Source organism: Emydura macquarii, unplaced genomic scaffold, assembly GCF_026122565.2.
Source record: "Emydura macquarii macquarii isolate MOO-44397 ecotype Brisbane River unplaced genomic scaffold, CSIRO-AGI_Emac_v2 contig_18, whole genome shotgun sequence".
Taxonomy (NCBI): domain Eukaryota; kingdom Metazoa; phylum Chordata; order Testudines; family Chelidae; genus Emydura; species Emydura macquarii.
Genome location: NW_027130155.1, coordinates 8,745,387 through 8,766,997, shown reverse-complemented (window position 1 = coordinate 8,766,997; position 21,611 = coordinate 8,745,387). Strand labels below are relative to the sequence as shown.

At 39.2% G+C, this 21,611-nt stretch overlaps 1 protein-coding gene across 1 annotated transcript in view; it reads right to left on the bottom strand.

Moving 5' to 3' along the window:
• Positions 1-13,568, bottom strand: part of SLC9A9 (solute carrier family 9 member A9) — a 288,473-nt gene extending 274,905 nt beyond the window's left edge. The window contains exons 1-2 of the mRNA XM_067556089.1: positions 13,310-13,568; positions 3,033-3,235 (exon numbers count right to left, since the gene is read on the bottom strand). Coding sequence (XP_067412190.1) covers positions 3,033-3,235; positions 13,310-13,484 — 378 coding nt within the window. The 5' untranslated portion in view covers positions 13,485-13,568. The remainder of the gene's footprint in view (positions 1-3,032; positions 3,236-13,309) is intronic.
• Positions 13,569-21,611: the final 8,043 nt, after the last annotated feature.

The window sequence follows — 21,611 nt, the reverse complement described above, 5'->3', positions numbered from 1 at the left end:
TGGCAGCAGTCCATAAAAGACCATACAACCGTTGAGAATTAGCAGAACATGATTGCATTCTGGCTCTAAAGAAGGCCCCAAAATCCCCCTTCCTCCATGATGTGTCCCCTACTGCAGGGTGGGATGAATGGTTGGCATAAAAGCTGCCATAGACCAGCTTTATACCAACAGAGAGCTCCCACTTCCTGGTTTAGCCAGGTCTGAATGTGGTAGAAAGAGGCCAGAACACAGGAGTTGTTTTGGCCACCATATGGAACACATTTTGTTCTACCAGTGCCATTGTGAAAAAACAAAGACGTAATAAAAATGGAATATTGCCTAGAGTTCAAACAAAGTGCATTCATCAGTGTATACCGTGGTCTATATGTATAAAACAGATGCATTTTAACTGTGTTTTTTGCTTCTTCAATAAAAGACTGGGGAAGAAAAACTCCTAAAATAAGATACTAATTAAAATGATTTCTCAAAAGTGATGTTAGAATGAGCATAGGTCTGAACAAAAAAGGTCAGCCTTGTTATTGCCAGTACAATACCTGTATTCCCCATCAAGTTCAGGCCTGTAGATATAGCAAAGACAGCTTTCTGCTTTTTTAATTTCATTTCAAGTTACCTCCAGTACAACAGAATCCTGTTACAGACTAGCACTACTGGACAAAAGACATTATATTAATAAGCCTGTGTAATCCACTGTTCTGTCTGTTGGCTCTCCTATATTAATATTTTCCTAAAGTGATAGCATGTCATTAACATAATGGCTTGCACCTCTTTCCAGATTAAGTGATTTTTTTTAAATGGGTACAATATACTAGATGGATTATTCAGTTTATAGCAAACAGACCAGACTGCAAAATTACTTCCGTCTTCTTACCAACAGATAACTTGATTTGATAAACAGGAAGTGAGAGCTCAGCAAAAAAAAATTTTACACTGTTCTGCTTACTTTGAATGATTAAACTAGTATGAACTGGCTGGCAAATAATGGCATGAGGTAAATTTAACCACACTGACAACTTTATGGGAAAAAAGATGAAGAACTTTTTACCACTAACTCTTTCAAACCAGCAGTCTCAAATGTCACATTAACGTGCGAATAAAATCAGTTAGTAAGTTTAATTAAACTTTTCCATAGGCATCAAAAATCCTGATTGCATATTTTTATTACTCAAAACATTTTTATATTTATTTATTTATAAATCATGGTACAGGCTACTCTGTGCTAAAAATCTTAGGAACCTTTTATGATGAAGTCAAAGGGGAATTTTGATTTGCACAAACAATAAAAAACAGGCCACAATGCAAGCATTTTTTTTTTTTTTAAACCAAAGGCAGAAAGGCTCTTTGGGAATTGTTTTCACCTCCTAAATGCTGCTGAAATTTTTAAAAATGAAGGCATTTGTGCATAGTGTCAAGATGAAGTGGACTGAATCCCACATGCACAGCTTGCAGAGGTCACATCTGCATCGTGTTCCCCCTCCCTATGGCATGGAGAAACTCACTATGCTAACTCTACAGAGCTGAGGCTTTAGAGAATGTCAAAATGTGGAAAGAGGGGGAAGAATGATCCCCTGACAAGGTAGCAGACACCAGTGTGCAATTTATACTGTTCCTTTCTCATAATAGCAGTTATTCAGCTCCAGAGTAAGTGCTGTGATGATGCTGAAACCGAGGCTACTCATTGCATTGAGCATAGCTGGATGTCAGACAAAAGGTGGCACTTCAAGCACTAGTGACAAATGCCACTGTGGTATTTAAGAAAAACTCTCCATGCTGCCAGATTGCCCCAGTTTCTAGGCTGACTCTGACATGGTTGCAGGCTAAGGGGCAGAACTGGTGCTAGCCATTTGGGGGCCCTGAGCAGGAATATCCCCTCCCCCCAACTCTAAAACAGGCAAGTTCTTATAATAAAAAGCGAATAGGGGGACCCCTTGTGCTGCTAGGGGCCCTAAGCAATTGCAGCTTAGTCTGCTTATGGCTAGGGCTCTGCTAAGTAGGCTGCTGTGGCTGCCCAAAGCCACCAACCAAAGGCAGGTGTCTAGAGGCAATACGCTTGCAGGAAAAAGTCTGAAGACTCACTCAAGTCTGAATAGGTCTAAGATCACAGTATTTTCCCGTTCCCCCTAGATTTGCTAATCACAGCCTCCAATCAGCCTAGTTTTTCCTAATGAGAGCAACACTCTGAAATAACCAAACACATACATGCTCTGATTCAGCAAGGAATTTAAGCATATGCATAACTTTAAGCTTGCGGGTAATCCCACTGACTTCTATGCATGGAGATCTAATAAACACAACTCTTGGAGTTTAAGTAACAATTACCATAACACAGGTGAGGCACCACACATCAAGGGGTTCTGAAGTCAAACAGTAATAGAATGTAATAACAAAAGTGAAGTTTGAGCAGTTTCTCAGATGGTTAGAACCTTGATACACACGTGTGTTTTCTATCTCGTTATAACATGAAAAATGTGCTTGTTGGGTTTTTGCAACATTCTCTTTCTTAGAGATTTAGAAAAAAAGGGAGTGTTGGGAGGGGAGCAAAAAAATTTAGACTTTTAAATATAAAATTAAATTTGAAAATTTGGGTTCCAAGTAGAGCTGCTTAAGTAATGAAAATACTGATTTGTAAGTAATTTATTCAATGATTGATGGGTGAAAATGAGTTGAGTCCATCATTCATTAATATGATTTGACCAGATCTTCTCAAGATAGTTAATATTTGTGGGGCTGGGGTTGTCATATCAAAGATAACTCTGCCAATTGTTTTGTTGACACACTGCCTCCTGACTGCAGCTGAGCTGCCAGTTATTATTCCTTTCTGTTTCATGGCAGCTAGATGTCTATTACACCTTGTTTCTTTTTTTTTTTTTTTTGTCTGTTCTCCTTCCTATACCTCCCTTTTCATCCTAAAATCAGAATACAGTGTCTATATCATGCTATAAATAGGGACAGATTCTCCTTTCAAACTGGCTCAAGTTAATAAAGCAAGAACTCACTTAATAACACACAAGGATAATGGTGAACAATCCTTTTACCTTTTGAAGCATTGCATTGCCTTGGTGAGCATTAACGTTGTGTTGGCTGATTTCCCTTTTGTACTGATATTCATATACTTGGTTTGTTATATTAACAAGTAGAGTGGAGGAGCCAAACTTCAGCTTCTCACAAGAATACACAGTTCCACTTTCGACATCTGATGGTGTTGTTGCATATCGTATAATTAATCCCACTAGGAGGCCTGAAGATTAAATACACAAGAGGTTAAAATACTGTGTCTGATACAGCATTGGTTGTACACATGGAGAAGAACAGAACAACATTTCTTAAATGTAGCCATCCTGCCAGTATAGTGGTGCTCCTTCACTGTCAACACCACCACTGAGGTGCATTAGATGCAGTAACGTATAGATGTAATACTGATGAACATGGCAATTTCTGGAGAAATACAGAGGTGGACATGAGAGTTTTACATGTGCTTGGAACTGATCGTACCTCTCTGATCCAGGTATTGGGGTCATTCTGATGTTTTTACTAACCATGTTACTCAGCCACTGCATGCCTAATAAGGTACATGTTAAGTAAGTAAGTATTTAGAAGGGGAGGATGCTTTTGTGGCAAAAAACACTGTACTGCAAAGTCAAGAGATAATATTCTATTCTCAGCAATTCTGCAAACTTCCTGTGTTATGATAGGAAGTCATTACATGCACATTGTCCCACGACAATTCTGCAGATAGGAGAGCTATCAGGAGCTATGCACAGTTATGGTGCTATATAAATAATTAATAATAAAAAATGGATAGCAAGGAAAGAAGAATGCTGTTGTGGTTAAGACACAGAATTGGATTTAGTCCCTGACTGTAACTGTCTACACTGCAGCTGTGGATGTACGTTTACATCGCAGCTCGCATAGATATGCCTCTGCTAGCTGCACACTAGCTACCTTGCTAAAAATAGCAGTGAGACGTGGAAGCACAGTCTTGAGCATAGGCTGCACAAGCAAGCACATGCTCAGGGGAAATCAGACAGACTTGTGCAGCCTGTGCGGTCATGTCTTTACTACTATTTTTTAGTGAGCTAGCTAGATGGGGAAAAGAATACTTCCCAACTTACCATGGGTGCTGTGAGGATTGTTCTTAATCAATGGGCTCATTTTATTTATTGATAAGATGTCAGATAACTTAGCTCAATTGGTATTGAGCATCAAGAAATCAACACAAACAGAAAAGGATTAATACTTCACATGGTCCTAGGAAGCAGTTCTTGCAGCAGTTTTCAGCATGTCTGCTCCAAAGTGTGTGCTTAATTCAGCTCATATTTAGTCTACATCTACAATTTAACCACTGTAACGCTTCAGTATAGCCACTCACTACAGGGAGGGGCTCTCCTGTCACTGTAGTTATTAGGCCATGAAGACCTACCATAGTGTTCCTAGCATACAGTTCTTATTAGGCAAAGCTTAAACATCATGCTTTTGACAAATCAATGGAACATACAGCTTGTTTTTGGCACATAAATGGAACATACAAGGCACAAAAATAACTATTTAACGAATATTAAAACTACACAATAAAAACCTGATCTTGAGTATAAAATATTCAAAGATACACCTTTAGCATAAGTACAAAAGTGTGTTGGGAATTTTTGGTTCTTGCTTAGCATAAGTCTTCTGGTTCATTCTATAATATTGACTAATAGTATAAATCTATACATATTTGGGAAATGCTCAGCTATAAATGGTGATGGAGGCCATATAAATATCTAGAAAAAAAGTTTAGGGCCCTTTGGAAAATAAGAAGGAAATTTAGCCATAGAAAATAACCCAGAGGAGACAGAAAATTTAGAGTTAAAATTGAAGTTTCAGTCAATAGCCAGATACTCTGGTGAGGAGAGTGGTATAAATGCCTAGAGAGAGAGAATGAGCTTGTTGTTGGCTAGTTTTGCAGAGGACTCTGAACACTGGGTGCCTCTAGCATATCAAATCATATGTAATACTATGAGTTCATGAAGTGAGACAAAGACAATAATAGCCATATGCTGACTGTACTGTTAAGGAGGGATGTTTTCTTTCAATCCCTCAGGATTTAGACAGCCAACTAAAAGTCCCAAGGTTGCTTCCTGGGGTTGTATGAAATGTGCATAATAAACCAGATAATAAATCTAGCTATAGTAAAAGGTAGCAAACAGACTTCCTGCAAATTCTTGGAGGAGGAAAAATGAAGGGGATAGGGAAACAGGCACTAAACATGCCAATGCAAAATATTAATACAATGATGGCCATCCCTAACAGTTCAAAAGTCAGGAGTCACACCCCAGGAATGACAATAAACTTGTTAAAAGAGTTTTTGGTTTTTAGTTTGACTTCAGATTATTTAACTTTTAGGGGGAACTGCCTATCTCACAAGGTATTATTATAGGTTGAAAATTCAACCTTAAATGCACTCAAAATGCACATGCAAAAATGTGGACCTTTCCACTGGTTGCTTGGAGTCCCCTCCACTGACCCTTGGGGGAACTATCATCCTTTCCTCTCCAGCTCTCTTTCCCAAGCTCTCAGACCCTTCTCTCAGTCTCTGGACCCTATCTGCCCTCCCTGCCATCAGTCTCAAGCCTTTTCCTGTTCCCCTGCTGTGCATTCTCCTTCCCTTCCCCTTCAGTCTCTGCCATGCCACATTCTCCCATCCTGTCCATCCACCAAAATCTACCTCTATGGCCCTCATTTCCTGTCCCCACAGTGGAATTCCCTGCTCCCTCACCCTTTTCTATCCCTCTAAATTCTCTGGTCCTCCCATATTCACCTGCTCCCTGACTGTCCTACATTGTTAATTTACTCCATACAGTGTTCCTGCTTACCTTCAAAATTTCCTTGCCCCCATATTAGGAAAAAAAAAAAAAAAAAAAGTAAATTTTGGATTTTTTTAACCTTCTGGTTTGAGTCTTTTGGGTTCACTCAGGTCACATTTTCAAACTTTTCTCCACAACCATGAAGGCTAGAAGACATTTTAAAAAAAATATGAAAGCTGAGATTCTTTTTTCTAGTTACTTGCTTCCAAGAGTAGGTCTTTCATCGAAACACTAAATATCATGAGACTCGTGACAAAATTATAAGAGTTGGCATCACAGCCTGTGGCTCTCGTCGGAAGATGGCAGTCATGTTTTGCCTACGTAGCCTCTTGCTATCATTGAGTAGATGACTGCTTTGTAACACACTTTGAGAAACCTAATATATGTGCAACACAAAAACAAGTTCTGGCTACTGTTTTAAATATATGGGACTTGTCAGGGAAGTCTGGGAAATTCCTACCTGTAAAGGAGAATGAGCCAACTCAGACCCACCTAGAAGTAATTGAAGTCCTAGTTGGCTAGTTAGCAGCTAATTGGTTGGGTTACCAGGATTCAGGTGGGGTGGATCCTAGAGACAGGAAGCTCCCGAGGAGAGGAGCTCCCAGGACAGCTCACCAGAGGAAGGAGCCTGGCAGACACGCTCCTAGGGACAGGGAACTCCAAAACAATGGGAGGAACCCAGGCTCTCAGGAACTACATACTGTCCCAAAGAAGAGCTGCAGTTGGCAGATCTCTGTAGGCCCCTGGCTCCAGGAAAGGATTCTCCCCAGGCAGTGGCAAGAGACCTGACTCCAGGGAAGGGATCAGAACCAAGAGAACCCTGCTGGAGGGCAGTGGGAGACCAGGGAGAATGCATAAATTGAGACTGACTGTTTCCCAGCCAAGATGCTGTGGTGAAAGTTTGCTTGTATTTTCATTGGGCCTTTCACTCAGAAGGGTCATTGTTCCCTACATAAAGATTAATTTAACTTATTGACAGCAAATTTGGGGCAACTGAGATAGGGAGCACCTACAATGCCACAGTTGGTCAGAAGGGTACGATGTGAGGCAGGGGCACCTATGACAGGACAAATTGTGTTCTCTGTTATATTAGTGAAAGTCCATTAATTCTGGGTTATAATATATTATAATATATTACAGTAGAACTTCAGAATTACGAACACCAGAGTTACAAACTGACCAGTCAACTCCACACCTCATTTGGAACCAGAAGTACACAATCAGGCAGCCGCAGAAAGAGAGGGAAAAAAAAGCAAACAGTACAGTACAGTGTTAAAAGTAAACTACAAAAAAAAAAATAAAGAGAAAGCAACATTTTTTTCTGCATAGTAGTGTTTCAAAGCTATATTAAGTTAATGTTCAGTTGTAAACTTCTGAACAACCATAATGTTTTGCTCAGAGTTACAAATGTTTCAGAGTTACAAACAGCCTCCATTCCTGAGGTGTTCATAACTCTGAGGTTCTACTGTATTTCAAACAGTGGCATGTTTAAAATGGGAAGCTACAAGGGCAGCTATTAGTCTGTGTCCAGGCAAGATATGGTATCTACAATAGTAGTCACAAACAGCTTTCTGTGACAGTTCTCTGGTGCAGCAGATAATATTCAGAAATGGTTATTCTGGCATTTTACTGCATTTTTCCACTTAAGTCACACAGAGCTATGGTATGTTCCAATCCTGCAAACACTTAGGAATATATTCATATATGAAAAGCTGATCAATGTGTGTTTGCCGAACTGGAGCTTTAAGGTCTGAAAATCATCATCAAATTTGCTGTAAGGAAATAAAAATCAGCATTGACAAAGACAACTGAAATTCAAGCCTGGCTCATGTTACTTCTTTCCCCTAGTTTGGATCCTATCCTCTGATGCAATATGGGTCAGGGTAGCATACTGAGCTGCCCAGATGCCTAATGGTATCATCAATGGTTTTAGAGTACAAATAAAATAGGCAATTTTGTGAGTATCAATAGACATATAGTGGATGGCTTGCATTGAGTACAGCAGATGTTGACAATCAATATTCTTAGAGCATTAATGGAGCTTTTCAGTCTCTTGAGCTCTCAAAGGAACATGATGTTTTAGATTTGAACAAAATATAGATGGATTCAAATCCCTTGATTCAGAAAACTAATGGAAGCTTTACGAAGGATCTGTAAGAGACAATTGCTGTATCACTACAATATGTTTCTGGAGACCACATAAGTATTGGAATTATATTATTCCTTAAGTAATAAGGAACGTGCCATAGGTCTGATTTAACAATATACCATATAAAACCTCAGAAAAAATATTTAATAAATATTTTAAAGTTCAGGCATCATCAACTCAGAGAAGTTTCTGCTTTATATAAAATATTTAATAATTTTTATTACAGCTGAACTCAGAAGCCCTAGTCCAGGTTCTAATTAAAATCACCCCCTTTTTAAAGATAGGCCAAAGTTGTACAACATATGCTTTCCATTCTACTGCTGCTATTTTCCCACTTAAACTGTTCTTAACAGCTCTGAAAAAATAATTTACAAGAGGTTCTAAAAAAACAAATTGCATGAGAACAAGTCAGAAAAGGATTAATTCATATAATCAGAAAACAGGCACCACTGTTACAGGTTGCTGTACCATGAGCACAAGACAGACTGCTTCAGATATCATAACATTCACTGAGCATGCAGTTCAGTCATTAATACAGGTTCTCATCATGCAGGTTGAGAACACTCCGCTCTGATTAGAATCAGTCCCTAACACTCTAGAAGTCAGCATCCAATTAGAACATGACTTCTCCTCTCAGGTTCCCTTTACCTATGACGTTTCCCTTAGTGACTAGTACAGACGTTTCAGACAATTCATTTTTAAAGTGACTATTCTGATGCTGGACTGAATCATAAAAAGACACTTAAAAAAATCCCATTACCACTTGTTAGTCTCCCAGAAGTATAGGAATTTTGCCAATGGACTATAGTGGAAGTAGGATCAAACACTTAATTGTAAATGATAGTGTTAGAAAAGACCTTGGAGGTCATCAAGGCCAAACAAAAGGATCAAAAAGGATATTCCTCCCACTAGATTTTATATAGCTATTTCTGAACACCTCTAAATGAAGGTGGCTCAAGACCTTGCTACGCAGTTCAGTCCATTGCTTAATTCTCTTGACTGTTAAGGAATAATTTCAGAGCAGACCTGAATTTCTTCATGTTTGATTTAAGAACATTCCTCTTTTACATTCCAACTACAAAGAAGTCCATTTTGGATATGAATGTTTCTCAAACACGTGTACTGTGTTATTGCAACCTGCTTTGGTTTTTCCAGGCTCTAAATTACATCTCAAAGATCATTCTTCATCACTGATACATTAATAGAAAAAGGGAAAATTGTGATCTGTGTCATTTTACCCCAAGCTATGGACTCCCATTTCTAGGGCCTAATCCTGTTAGATCCCACAGTCCCTTTGAAAGAATTGTGCAATGCTCAGCACACATTCAGAACCTCAAAGGATCAAGCTCGCCATTTTTGTCCTAGTTCCAGTAAACAGTTTCCAGGAAAAAGCAGCTGGAGTTTAGTGTCTTAGGACAACCTTAGGCTCTTCCAACCTGTATTCCTGGCTTTATTACTGACTTGCCATGGGACACTAGCTTGTGCTTGATTCTCTACTGCATTATTCTAGTTTTACTCCAATAAAACTTCATTGATTACAATGGAGTTACACCAGCATAAATCTGGTGAAATGGAGTGATGGATCCGGCCCTCTGCACATCAGTTTATTTGTAAATTGGATTTGATGTTGATTTTAAATAACAGATCTCTAACTGCTTTGGGCCTTGCCTTCCTGAGGGTATGTTTACACTCTGGTACTACACCGACAAAGCTATGGTGTCAGACCTATGTCTGCGTACCTCTGTAGTGTAGATGCAGACCTTTTGTCGTCAAGATCATCATTTTTCAGAAGTGACCACTGATGTTGGTATTCAGTCTGATTTGGAGTCGTGGGTTCGCAGCACTTCTGAAAGCCAGGCCCAAGGCCTTTGCTGCTGGGTACTCAAAAGTACATTTCAGATTCCTCCCAGGAAGCACCATGTTATGTAAGTAATGTTGTTAGAATAAAATGGTTAAAAGTGTAAATGCCAACATTTCCTACTGCCCATGCTGCTGCTCAACTGCTTCTTCACACCTCATTCAACTGCCTGCTTTGACACTGGCCCATCCCAGAGCTTTACCAAGAATTCTACACAGAATTTTACCGTTGAACCTAGCTGCAACAATCAGACGCACACATACAAGGGGAGATTGGAAGGCAAACCAATTAATGAATAATCAACAGGTAAATCTGCATTCTTTTGTCCACAGGGCTTAGTGGCCTGAGTTGTGGATTCTCAGCACTTCACAGGATCAGGCCCTAAATCTCCATCACACCTTTTTACTAATTTTCCTCAACTTTCTCTGACCATCTTCTTTAATGGCACACGCATAAATAATGATCATACACTGCATTGCCAACTGTTTCAGTCCCAGACATCATTCTGTAAGTAATTATACTGATTCTCCATTCGCTTGCAGACTGTGTATTCATTTATATCCTGAAAATGGATCCAAATAGCAGACCTCTGTGCTTCCATATATTGAATTGTGGAATCGGGGCCTAATGTCTTGCAAATTGGGTGTAAAATGTTACTAATCTGATTTGTAAAAATCAGATATAAATGTCTGCACAAGGTGCCAGGCATCAGAACCAATTCTAGTGGTGCTACTCGGGTTTGACTCCAGAGTAAGTGAGAGCACAATTTGGCCCAGTGCAAGCACGTGGTTCTGTAGCGATTCCTACAACCGATTTTCCTCTGAGGTTGATAGTATTGATCTGTTATAAAAAGCTGGTTCTCTTTAAATCACTCCTATTTCACACTGCTAAGAATACCTAAAACCATACCCAATATTGCTAGGTGCAGGAAGGACTATAGCTTAAGCCTGTAAGCCATAGAAATGAGTCTCTCTCTTTTTTTGAAATTTGTCATGAGTAATAGAAGATTAAATGGACTCAGTATCCTTTGTTCAGGAATTTCTTAATACAGAGCTCCATTCAGGTTTCAACATAGGTCTCAACTGGCAACTGAATTTAATCAACATTAAAAAGGATACTCTGCTTAATGGTATTCATGGCTACACAAGGTGCAAGGCAATGGACAAATATTTCGTGTCATAGGAGTTGAAAATGCCATTGAAATTAAATGCTCAGAAGCTACAGTGATGGGCAGCAGTATAAAACCCTAAGATAGGGAGACTGACATTTTTACAAAGTAGTATTACATTCCCCACCCTCTTTCTGCTTTTATATCAGGTTTGATAACGTACACACAAAATGAACCAGAGATGCAGAACCCAAGCCACTAACTTCAGATCCAGTCAAAAACTTCTGCAAAAAAAAAAAAAAAAAAAAAAAAAAAAAAAAAAGTGTGGGGTGTTTGGATCTTTGATAGTTTGGTTTGTGTCTAACTCTGCAAGTAACATTAACAACTGTACACAGGACATGACACAGAAGAAACAAATAATGCCAGGTGGAAGGGTCTTATGTGTTTAAATCCTAGAAAAATGTTATAGTTTACAGGTTTGCCATAATGAAAATACTGTGTAGCACTTCATTGGTTTCTCCACATGCAGAGATTAACAGCAAAAAAATAGGCAAATGTATATAATCATCAGAAATTAGAGGTGGTTTGTACAGTATAAAAACTATTTTAGTAGAACAATCTAAACCGTGCACAATCAATGCCATTGTTAACAGTGGTGAACTATCATCTTCTACCGAGTATTGTTTTTTAATCTTGATTTATTTACTAGCAGTATATTATGTATTTTTGACATGGGGAACATAAGACCCAAGAAGTTAGAGATAAAATAAAATAGGGTGGATTGTCACATAAGTTCCTTTTCCATCACTCTAGTTATTTGCCAGTAAGCCCTACAGAGTTACGTTATGGAACTAACTATGTCTACACTGACGGCGGTAAATTCGCTGCTGTAAGATCAATTTTTTATGGCTCGATTGAGTGGCAGTGAAGACACAATAAATCCGGATGTCAATTTAATAAAACCACCTCCTCAAAAATCATAGCACTGCATCGACGGGTACGCATTTCCCGTCGGCACAACACAATGGGGACGGTGCGCTAAACAGAAGTTACAAAGTTGACGGGAGGCTACTCTGTGTAGCTTGCGTAACTCCCGTCGATTGCCGCTGAATTTCACCAGCAGTGTAGACCAGGCCATAGTCTTTCAAAACGGAGGCATGTACATGTGTAAAGGAAAGGAACACTCACTCTTTCCCGCCCATCTGTTTAGAACAGCATGACTGGTTTGATACAAGATTTTGTTTGTTTGTTTTTTACTTTCCTCTGAAGCATCAGGTCACTGCCAGAGGCAGGAAGTGACCTAAACTGGTCAAGTGTCTGGTATGAAGGGTAAATCCTGTGTTCGTATGGCTTTTCAGAGTTCATATGTGTAATAACAATTTTAAAAGGGACAACGTGAAGACTGATAGACCACAGCTCTAACCCTCTTCCTTTAAAAAGATACCGCTGATGTGGAAACAGTTACTAACCTTCAAATTTAAAACAGCAATGGTCTTAAAATCCTGGGCCTCATTATCCAAAGTTCCATGCATTTAACTGTCAGTGACTTCAATGGAAATAGTGCATACAACTAACAAAATCAGGTCCAAGTATTTTTTAGGATATGCAACCTTTCCACATATGAATTTTATAATACATGTAGCAGCATCATGACATACATAAGAAAGTCAGAGTCACAGGTGGCTTGTGGCTAGGATGCATGATCTATAAAGTGATAAATTATCTCCCTTTTTTCAGCTATGCATGAGTTATATAAAATATTGGATAATGCATGAAGGAAGATTAGAAGATTAGAGAGGCAAAATGAAGTACAAATACTATGAAAACGTTCAGGGAGGGTCAAAGAAACTTTTCAAAGTCTGCTTTTTTTCAACATAATGAAAACAAAACAAAAATCTTCAGCTGAAACTGCATCAGATCACAGGGCTGGACCCATGAGGTCCTAATAGATTCCTGCCATCACTTAGTGTCACAGCATCTTGGGATGTCACACACAAGTGTTCATTATATTCATATGAAATAATCTCTTTCAACCTGGTATTTCATACTTATGAAACAAGCATCCTATGTTCCCATATTCCCAAAGGGTTATTAGATTCAGATTTGCCCGTGGAAATACATTATTTGCACAGTGCTATGATAACCTCTTCATGACATTTACTCCATTGACAAGTCAATCTATAACTGCTTTGTGAGCAATGAAGATTACATTTATTATTTTACTGCACATTTCAATAGGCTAGTGAGATTCCATTCAGTGCATTTTCTGTGCTTTGTCAGCACTTGAGCTCAAATGTCTAATTATACTCATGCAACAAGTTTAGTACTAAACTGGCACTTGAATTTATACTCACCATAAAGCATGGCTCCTCCAGTTTCATGCAAAAAGCGGAATCGATGATTTTTAAATAACCAAATGGTTAATATTGTAAGAATGAGCAAAAAGTTAAAGACCAGCAATTCCACAGCTCCCTGATGATAAAATTGATCCTCATCTCTCACTGACAGATATTTTCTTAATTTCTCCATTACATTCCCCTTAAATGAGTACTTAAAAAAATGGAGGAGGAACAAAATACAAAATAAAGAAAACACCAGAGGTTAAATGCTATATTATCAACTTTGGTGAAAGAAAGTCTAGACACTACTGAAATTCACAAACACATCTGCTTTATTTGCAGCCTCACGGCAAACTCCACCAGCTCAGAATTCAGCTGGATTCTAGTTACAACTTCCTGTTTCTCTCTTAAAGCTGCCCTGTCTCTTTTATAATTTTATGATTGCATCACTATATTGTTCTTTTAAATGGAGATGCACAAACCTTGTGGAGTTTGAGGCTCTGTGAACCTATCAAACATCTGTGACCCTAGCAAAAGCTATATTTTGTTTGTTTGCAACATTAGTTTGTGTCCACAACACTTTGTTCCTGTAATTTGAGAGACATTCCCTTTTTAAAGATTATATTAGGAGAATCTTGAGCATCTCATATGGGCAAACTTCATTTCTCTTTTTTTTAACTCCTTCTCCCCCCCCAGTCACTTTGTATTTGTGTTTGTGTTCTGCCCACCCTCAGATTTTCCTTTGGATTTCTCTCTTCCCCTCTGCTCAGTTCGTCTCATGATCACCCACAGGCAAGGTGCAAACTCAGTCAAGAGCATTTGAATTCAAATCCATCTTTTGACCCCAGGAAATCTGGGTGTGTTCAAAAATAGGCAAAATTAGTTGACACATCTCTAGTTGACCATATAATACAGGAAAAAGTAAGAGACAAAACTTAGATTTTGAGCTAGATAATTGAATATTTATTATGCATTATATTGGAGACAAAACAATACATGAGGATTAGGTGGAGGGATTCTGATCATACTACTGAAACAAATAACTCTGCCCAGAATATTAGAATCAGATGGGCAGAATGATATCAGTGTAAGGGAGGGAGAAGGACAGGGATATTTGATTTGCCAATTTAGCATTTTCTCAGATCAGAAATGACAATGTTCATAGTACTATGAACAAGGAACAAAAGAGCTCTCCTAACAATATCTGTATATAGCAAGTTGCAGGATGTTCTCATGAGCTGTTCTTCCTGCTTGTTAAAAATTTGATTAAAAAGAGTGGCTGTGCATGTCTGATACTGCAGCTTTTCTCCAAGACAGCCCAAATATGTTACAGGTAGCAGAAACGTTTTGCAAATCAGGGACTATGGAATCTGGCACATAGAGCACATCTAAAATCACTAATGTTCTGAATGTCAAAAAAAAAAAAAAAAAAAAAAAAAAGACAATGATTTGTGGTTACGTCTTTATAGAGAACCTAAGCAGCAATAAATCATGTGTCTTTGGGGAAAAAACAGAAGCACTTAAAATGTTAGTGTCTTTAATATTTGAAATACAAGACTTTTGCCCATATAAACAGGGCCTGTTGAAGTCTGAGGCAAGAATACTGGTATCTAACCCCACATTCCCGTGATAGCACAATGATGCTTTTTGACTATTTGTTCCCCATACACATTAACTTCTTTAACATGAAAAGATTCTGACAATAATCACAAAAATTCTATCTTGTAAAACAGTCAGTCTTTCCAATTACACACCGATTCATTTTGAACCATGGTTCAACACACTAAATGATATTGTGTGGAATGATATTGCAGCATATAAATGTGTATTTTTAAGGAAATGTTTTCTGTTTGCTAACAACTATGTAATTGAAGTGTTTTTGCTCACAATTTTTTTTTTTTTTAATTAAAAAAAGAAAAAAGAGCCTTACAAACAGTGGGTCAAATTCTTTGCTGGTGCAAATTGGAGCCAATGGTGCTGTGCCAATTTATACCAGTAAAGAATTTGGCCAAGTATATACCATACCCAATGCCCCACGCCACCAAACAACAAAACCTACGTTAAGAGAATACTTTATAAAGTTGCATAGTAAAGCACTCAAAAGTCAGGAAATGAAAAAATTGAAATGTTAATTTTATCCCCTTGTGTATACGCATTAAGATAGTCTATAATTACATCAGATATTTTTTCATAAGATTGCTGTTACATTCAGCACACAGAGAGATGGGCCACAGTGAATAAAGCAGATGTTCAGTATTTCTTATTTCCACATCATCCAGTGTGTGGCCCCGTACCTTACATACAAACCCAGCACTGAATATGGAATTATTTCCTCATGAGCTTTGTTATGGCTCTGTAAAATCTGAGTGCCTCACAAACAATATGCAATTTATCTTCCCTATTTCCCCTGTGAGGTAAGAAAGCATTTTATATTTGGAAACTGAGGCACGGAAAGATTAAGATTTGTAGCAGTGTCCACTAATTTTGGTTGACTCAGGTATTGGGGACCCCAGCCTGACCCTTAAGACCTAATTTTACGGAAGTGTTGAATACCTGGTGTTCTTGACTTGGTGCTGTGAACTCAGCACTTTTCAAAAGCAAGCCTTGGGTATCTAGAAAGTGAGGAACACACAATCAGTAGCCAGTTCTGAAAATTTTGATCGAAAGTCCACCTTCGGCAAACACTGAAACATGTGTTTAGCTTTATGGATGTGAGTAATCCTACTGAAGACAATGGTTCAGGCCGAAGGGACTTGCCCACCGATGTGAAAAATCTGGGCCATAGGCTTGTCTACACATACATTATTTTTACAGCTTTAACTACGCTGAAATAATTAAAGTGGCACAACTGCCCCAGCGCGGGCACAGTTATACATAAAGATGCTTATAGTTTAGTGCTGTAAGGGAAGAGAAATAGCTATATTGGTGTTAGGCACCTTTCTACTAGTAGAACTGCATCCACACTAAGGGTGGCACATAGTTAAATATTTTGGTACAAAAAAAATCACACCCCCAAAACAAAATAGTTAAATAGATTAAAAAACTATGCTTAGATCAGGCTTAAGTGACTAGCCCAACATGTAGCAGACCCAAGGATAGAACAGAGTTTTTATTGGCCCGTCTAGTGCTTTTATCCACAAGACTCTTATCCACTCTTCCTATTTCTGCAGTCCCCTGCCTCACTCTCCTTCCAATGTTCATAGCAAATCTTGTAGGAGTTTTAAGGTGTGTCTACACAGCAACTAGATGCTTGCAGCTCACCCATGCCAGCCAACTAGGGCTCAAGGGGCTTGGGCTGCAGGGCTGTTCCATTGCAGTGTTGACTTCCAGGTTTGGACTGGGCTTGAGGACCCTGTGGGTGGGAGGATCCCAGAACTCAGGCTCCAGCCCAAGCCCAGAAGTCCACACAGCAATGAAACAGCCACACAGCCTCATGCAGCCTGAGCCCCGCAAGCCTAAGTCGGCTGGTACAGGCCAGCCGCAGGTGTCTAGTTACTGTGTAGAGACACCCTCACAGACCAAAGCCTCATTCATTGCACAATCATGCCTCATTCATTGACCCAGTCTGGCATGACTTCCAGTCACAGTTACCAGAGTAGTTTGTGAGGATATATCATATTTCGTTGTTATCTGTGACATTTTAAGTCTAATTTCAAAATTGGGGACATTCCCTCTGTCCAGACCAAACTCCTTTAGTGAGCGACATCATTCTCTCTCAGCAACCCTGGCAAGGGCTGTTAGACCAAAGGACACCTATCAAAACATATCTGGGCTTTTGCAACAGACCACATCAATCAACGTGGGAGCTATCAGGCTCAAGACAGAAATGCTGGATATTCATTCAGGACTCAGGATTCTGGAGGGGGTAAGTACCTCTCAGGATAACATTCAGCACACTGCAAGATTGGACCCCTAGAGCCTACATAACCCTTCAGAAACGTAAGACAATTATAAATCAGCTCTCCAGACAGCCATCTGTCACAGTTGCTCTTCATGAGAAATCCAGATGTGCAGTCCAAAAGTGTTTTTTGCTTCTTTGCATTCTATATTAATAATTTCTTCATGAAGCAATGTATATGTTTTCATTCCTTGACCTCAGCTGACACTTTAGAAGTTCAGTTAGCATACTACCAAGGCATGTCCATGATACTTAATAAACTATTATTTTTTAAATTAGTTTGCGTGTGATTATCTGAATCACAGCATTTTTCAGCCAGCAAAAGGATAATCCAGGATTTTGCACTAAGCCCTTTTTATGTACTACATGAGCTTTTTTCCCTTCTCCATTCTTTATTTATTCATGCAGTTTTTTGGTCAAAATCTGTGTCTCTGTCCAGACGCTGTCTCAGACTGACCTACTGCATAAAGCATTCTCTGTGAAATCTCCTTGGCTCATACATTTTCAGATTTTTGGGGAAACGCAATACACGTGCTATTTAAAATGATCTGTTTTAAGTGACAGTCATTAATTTTTTTTTTTTTTAAAGTTCTGATTCATGTTGGGACCCTCCTGTCTTGACTCAAGGATTGACCCTAGACACATGGAGACTTGGTATTTTGTTCAAAGGTGATCCGCATTCCATTCCGATCATACAGTTTATCAGGACATTAACACTCAATCTAGATCTGGAAGGCTATTGGACCACTGCCTTCAGAAAGCTTGTGTTCCAAGTTTACATCATTCTGGTCAATTTTTCACTGCAGTATTTTAAAACCAAACAGATGAGTTAATCACAGAGTATGCTGGGAAGGAGACAGAAGCTGCAGGGAGCTGTGTAGTGTTAATGCTACTTTTAGCTTCCATAGACCTTCTGAAGTGTGACTGCTTCTTAACGTGAAAACTGAAATGGCCAAAGTGAAAGACTTTAGAAGTCCTTCAAGTGGAACTTTAAAACAAGCTTTGGTGCAGTAAGTAGCAAGGAGGCGGCCCTAATTTAGACCGATTACATTTGACATAACTGCTAGTGTATAGATTCAGTGAACTATAAAAAGCTGACCTCCCAGGTGGGCTTTGTGGGACATTCTGCATGTTGGTTGATTCAGGCTGCCTGTTCAGCCACACCACAAAGGCAGGCAAGGTAGGGAGAGCAAACAACACCCCACCAAACGCCCTTGGTGAAAGTGTAGGAGAACATCAGTCCAAAGCTTACTTCTTCTGTCTGCAGTTCATATTTCCAGGCATTTTGTAGCTTTTTTTATTGACCAAGGTCAAACCTTAAAAAGGCAGTGAACTATTAGCACCTCCCATTTCACAAAGAAGGTAACACTGAAGTTGTAGCAGGTCACTTCAGGCAGAGTTAGGAATAGAAACCAGAGGTGAAATACTGGTCTTCTTGCAGTCAGTGGCAAAATTCCTCTTGATATCAATGGGGCCTGAATATGGCAAAGCCAAGATTTAGCCACTGAGCCACACTGATTTTCAGCTTGAATGTACTAAATGTGTGTTGGTTGGCCTCTCTCTGATCAGTGGGCTTCACTCCCCTCCCAGAGGGAGACATAGAACTCAGACGTCTCAATCTCCAATATTCTCTTTCTGTCTAGCAAAATGTTGTGTAGTCTTCTGGCAAAGTGTGTCAACTCTCTCTCGCTAGTGACAGGCTCATAGACTAAAAATAGCAATCACTCTTATAGTTCAAGTGGTAGAGGCCTGATCTGGGAATCCAGGGGTCAAACCTTGCTGAAGATTCATTTAGAGGGATCTACATGGGTTGCATAATAGATTCCACTTGACCACCACACACACTTTTCTTTCAAAAATAGTTGAGTTAACAGTAAAAAACAAAAAAACAAAACAAAAAAAAACCTTTAAAATAGGTTTTATGGTTAAAAACTTTCTAGCAATTATGCAGCAAAACCCCGGTGTCCCATATTTTGGTTGTTGGCATTATACTTTGGCGGGTTGGAAGGCTGATAGGTATGATAAACAGATCCCCATTACAGGGGCACACTTTTTTCCTGGATAATTATCAACCTGCCCAAAAAAACTGGAGTAAAAGTTGGGAATGCAGTACACAGCTAGAACTTAAGGGAGAAAACTTTGAGAATGTTGAAATTTTTCAAAAAACAAATCAGAAAGCCAGGAAATTCGGAGATAAGGTAAAAACTTCAAATTAATTATTTTTGAATACTTTCATAAAACCAACTCTGTCCTCTTCCCTCCTCTCCACACCTGCCTGTCCACAAAAACCTCATTTTAATTCAGTCATAGTATTAACACACTATAAAGAAGTATTTAAAAAAACAAATGACGACATGCTTGCTGCTCAAAAACACAGGGTATTGCTTGGTGACCTCCTACAATTATCTGCCACAGTGTACCTCCATCTGTGGAAAACCATCAACCCAGCCAGCGTGAGTTTATGTCTGCAGACATTTTAAACCCTGCCCCAGTACATAAGGCTAGCTCACAGTTAAAACTGGAAATAGCAGGGTTTTCTTACCTCCTGGGCTTTGGGAGAATTAACTTCTGTAAGGGGGTTCGAGATCCTTGGAGGAAAGGTGCTATGTAAAAACAAGGAAATAACTATAATATCCTATACCAACATTAATTTAATTGTTTTATGCCAGTTTTGCAGACAGGAGCTGATGCACATTTTCAATTATTTCTGTGTAACTTAACACATCAAGAAAATAATTTGACTTCTGTGGACACAGGGAAAAACTACAGTTTTAAATTATTTAAGAGTCACTACCACCATGGCCATTTTAAAAAATGGGCTAGATCCTCGGCTGTTGTAAATTGGCATAGTTATCACCCCATATGTTTTTGGTTTTTTCTAACTCTACACTATCCAAATCATGCACTGAATGTGGAGCTACCTTGTTTTACATCAACTGAAGATCCACTGCAAAATGTTTGCTAACAGGTATTGTGTCCCCACTGGTAATTGAATTTTGTTTTATACCCTCCCATAAATGATTTCAGCAATACCATGCACCAAGTGGCTATTGTACAGTCTTTCAGATGCAGGCTGTTACTGAAACTTGTACTAGTGTGAGCAAGCTTCAAGCTTGATATGCTTAGTATGACCCCGAAAAAAATGCTAGTAATAACTGCTATAAGGCTTTACAACCAGAGTAGTTTCGGTAACCTGGTGGAGATTTGGAATAGATAGGCCACTCAAAAGGAGAGAGTCCAAGCTTTCATGGTTTAAGACAGAGCAGCTGGTATGTAATGAAGGGTTAAAGGCCTCTAGTCAAGTTGCAGCAGCATTAGTCTGGCATTTTTATGGTAATACCTACACAGAAAATAGGAGAAGGAGGAGACAAATTGAGAAAGAAAAACTGAACAGAACCGCAAGCCAAGTATATAACTTGAGTCTGAAAAGTGGCCAACTAGCTGAACAAAGAATAACTTTGGTTTGTACAGGGCCTAGAACAATGGGGTCTAGTACATGACTGGGGCTCCTAGGTACGATGATAATGATGAATAAGGAAGAGACTTCAAATACAATTTAACAGGACAAAAATTAGGCCAGGCATAAGTCAGAGTCCTGAGCATTTTGTTTTAAGTTTCACTACATCTGCTAGGTTCTCATTAGCCGTCTGCTTTGTACACAAATAATATTGTGTTCATCTCCTTGCACATCACATCACTTTTATATTGACTCTTTCAATTACTGTACTTCTTCTCTGCTCTTGCCCTTCTTCAGTCCCTTACGGGCACTGCCTTATGTACTCCATCTTTGTATATCAGCTATTTTCTTCTCCCTCAGATTTACTGATGCAGAAGTCCTGCCTGTAGCCCCACAGAGGTCTATCAAGCTACAGCAGTTGAATTAATGACAAAAAGCTGGTAAGAGATGGAGAAATCAAAAGTGAGAAAAATCAGCACAATTTAAAAAATTAGATTAGTAATTACAGTCCCATGATTTTCAAAGTGGGGAGCCAATGTTTTAGCAACATTTCTCTCATTATATGAATACTGAGATGCACACATTAAGCTTCACCTTGTAAGGCAATGCCTTCTCACCACTGGAGCTGTAAAGAAATGTCATATTGGTGTGTTAATTTCTGCACTACTCCCTACTCTCTGCTTCTCTCTCTTTTTTTCCCTTTAGGCCTGGTCTACACTAGAAAATTAAGTTGTCTTAACTACATCGCTCAGGGGTGTGAAAAACACCCTTGAGTGATGTTAAGCTGACTTAGCCCCCAGTGTAGGCAGCTCTAGATGACGGACAAATTCTTCCATCAACCTAGCTACTGCCTTTCAGGGAGGTAGAGTACCTACATTGATGGGAGAACGTCTCCCATTGGCATAGATCAGGGGTGGCCAAACTTACTGACCTCCCGGGACTCCCCTCCCCGCTGAGCAGAA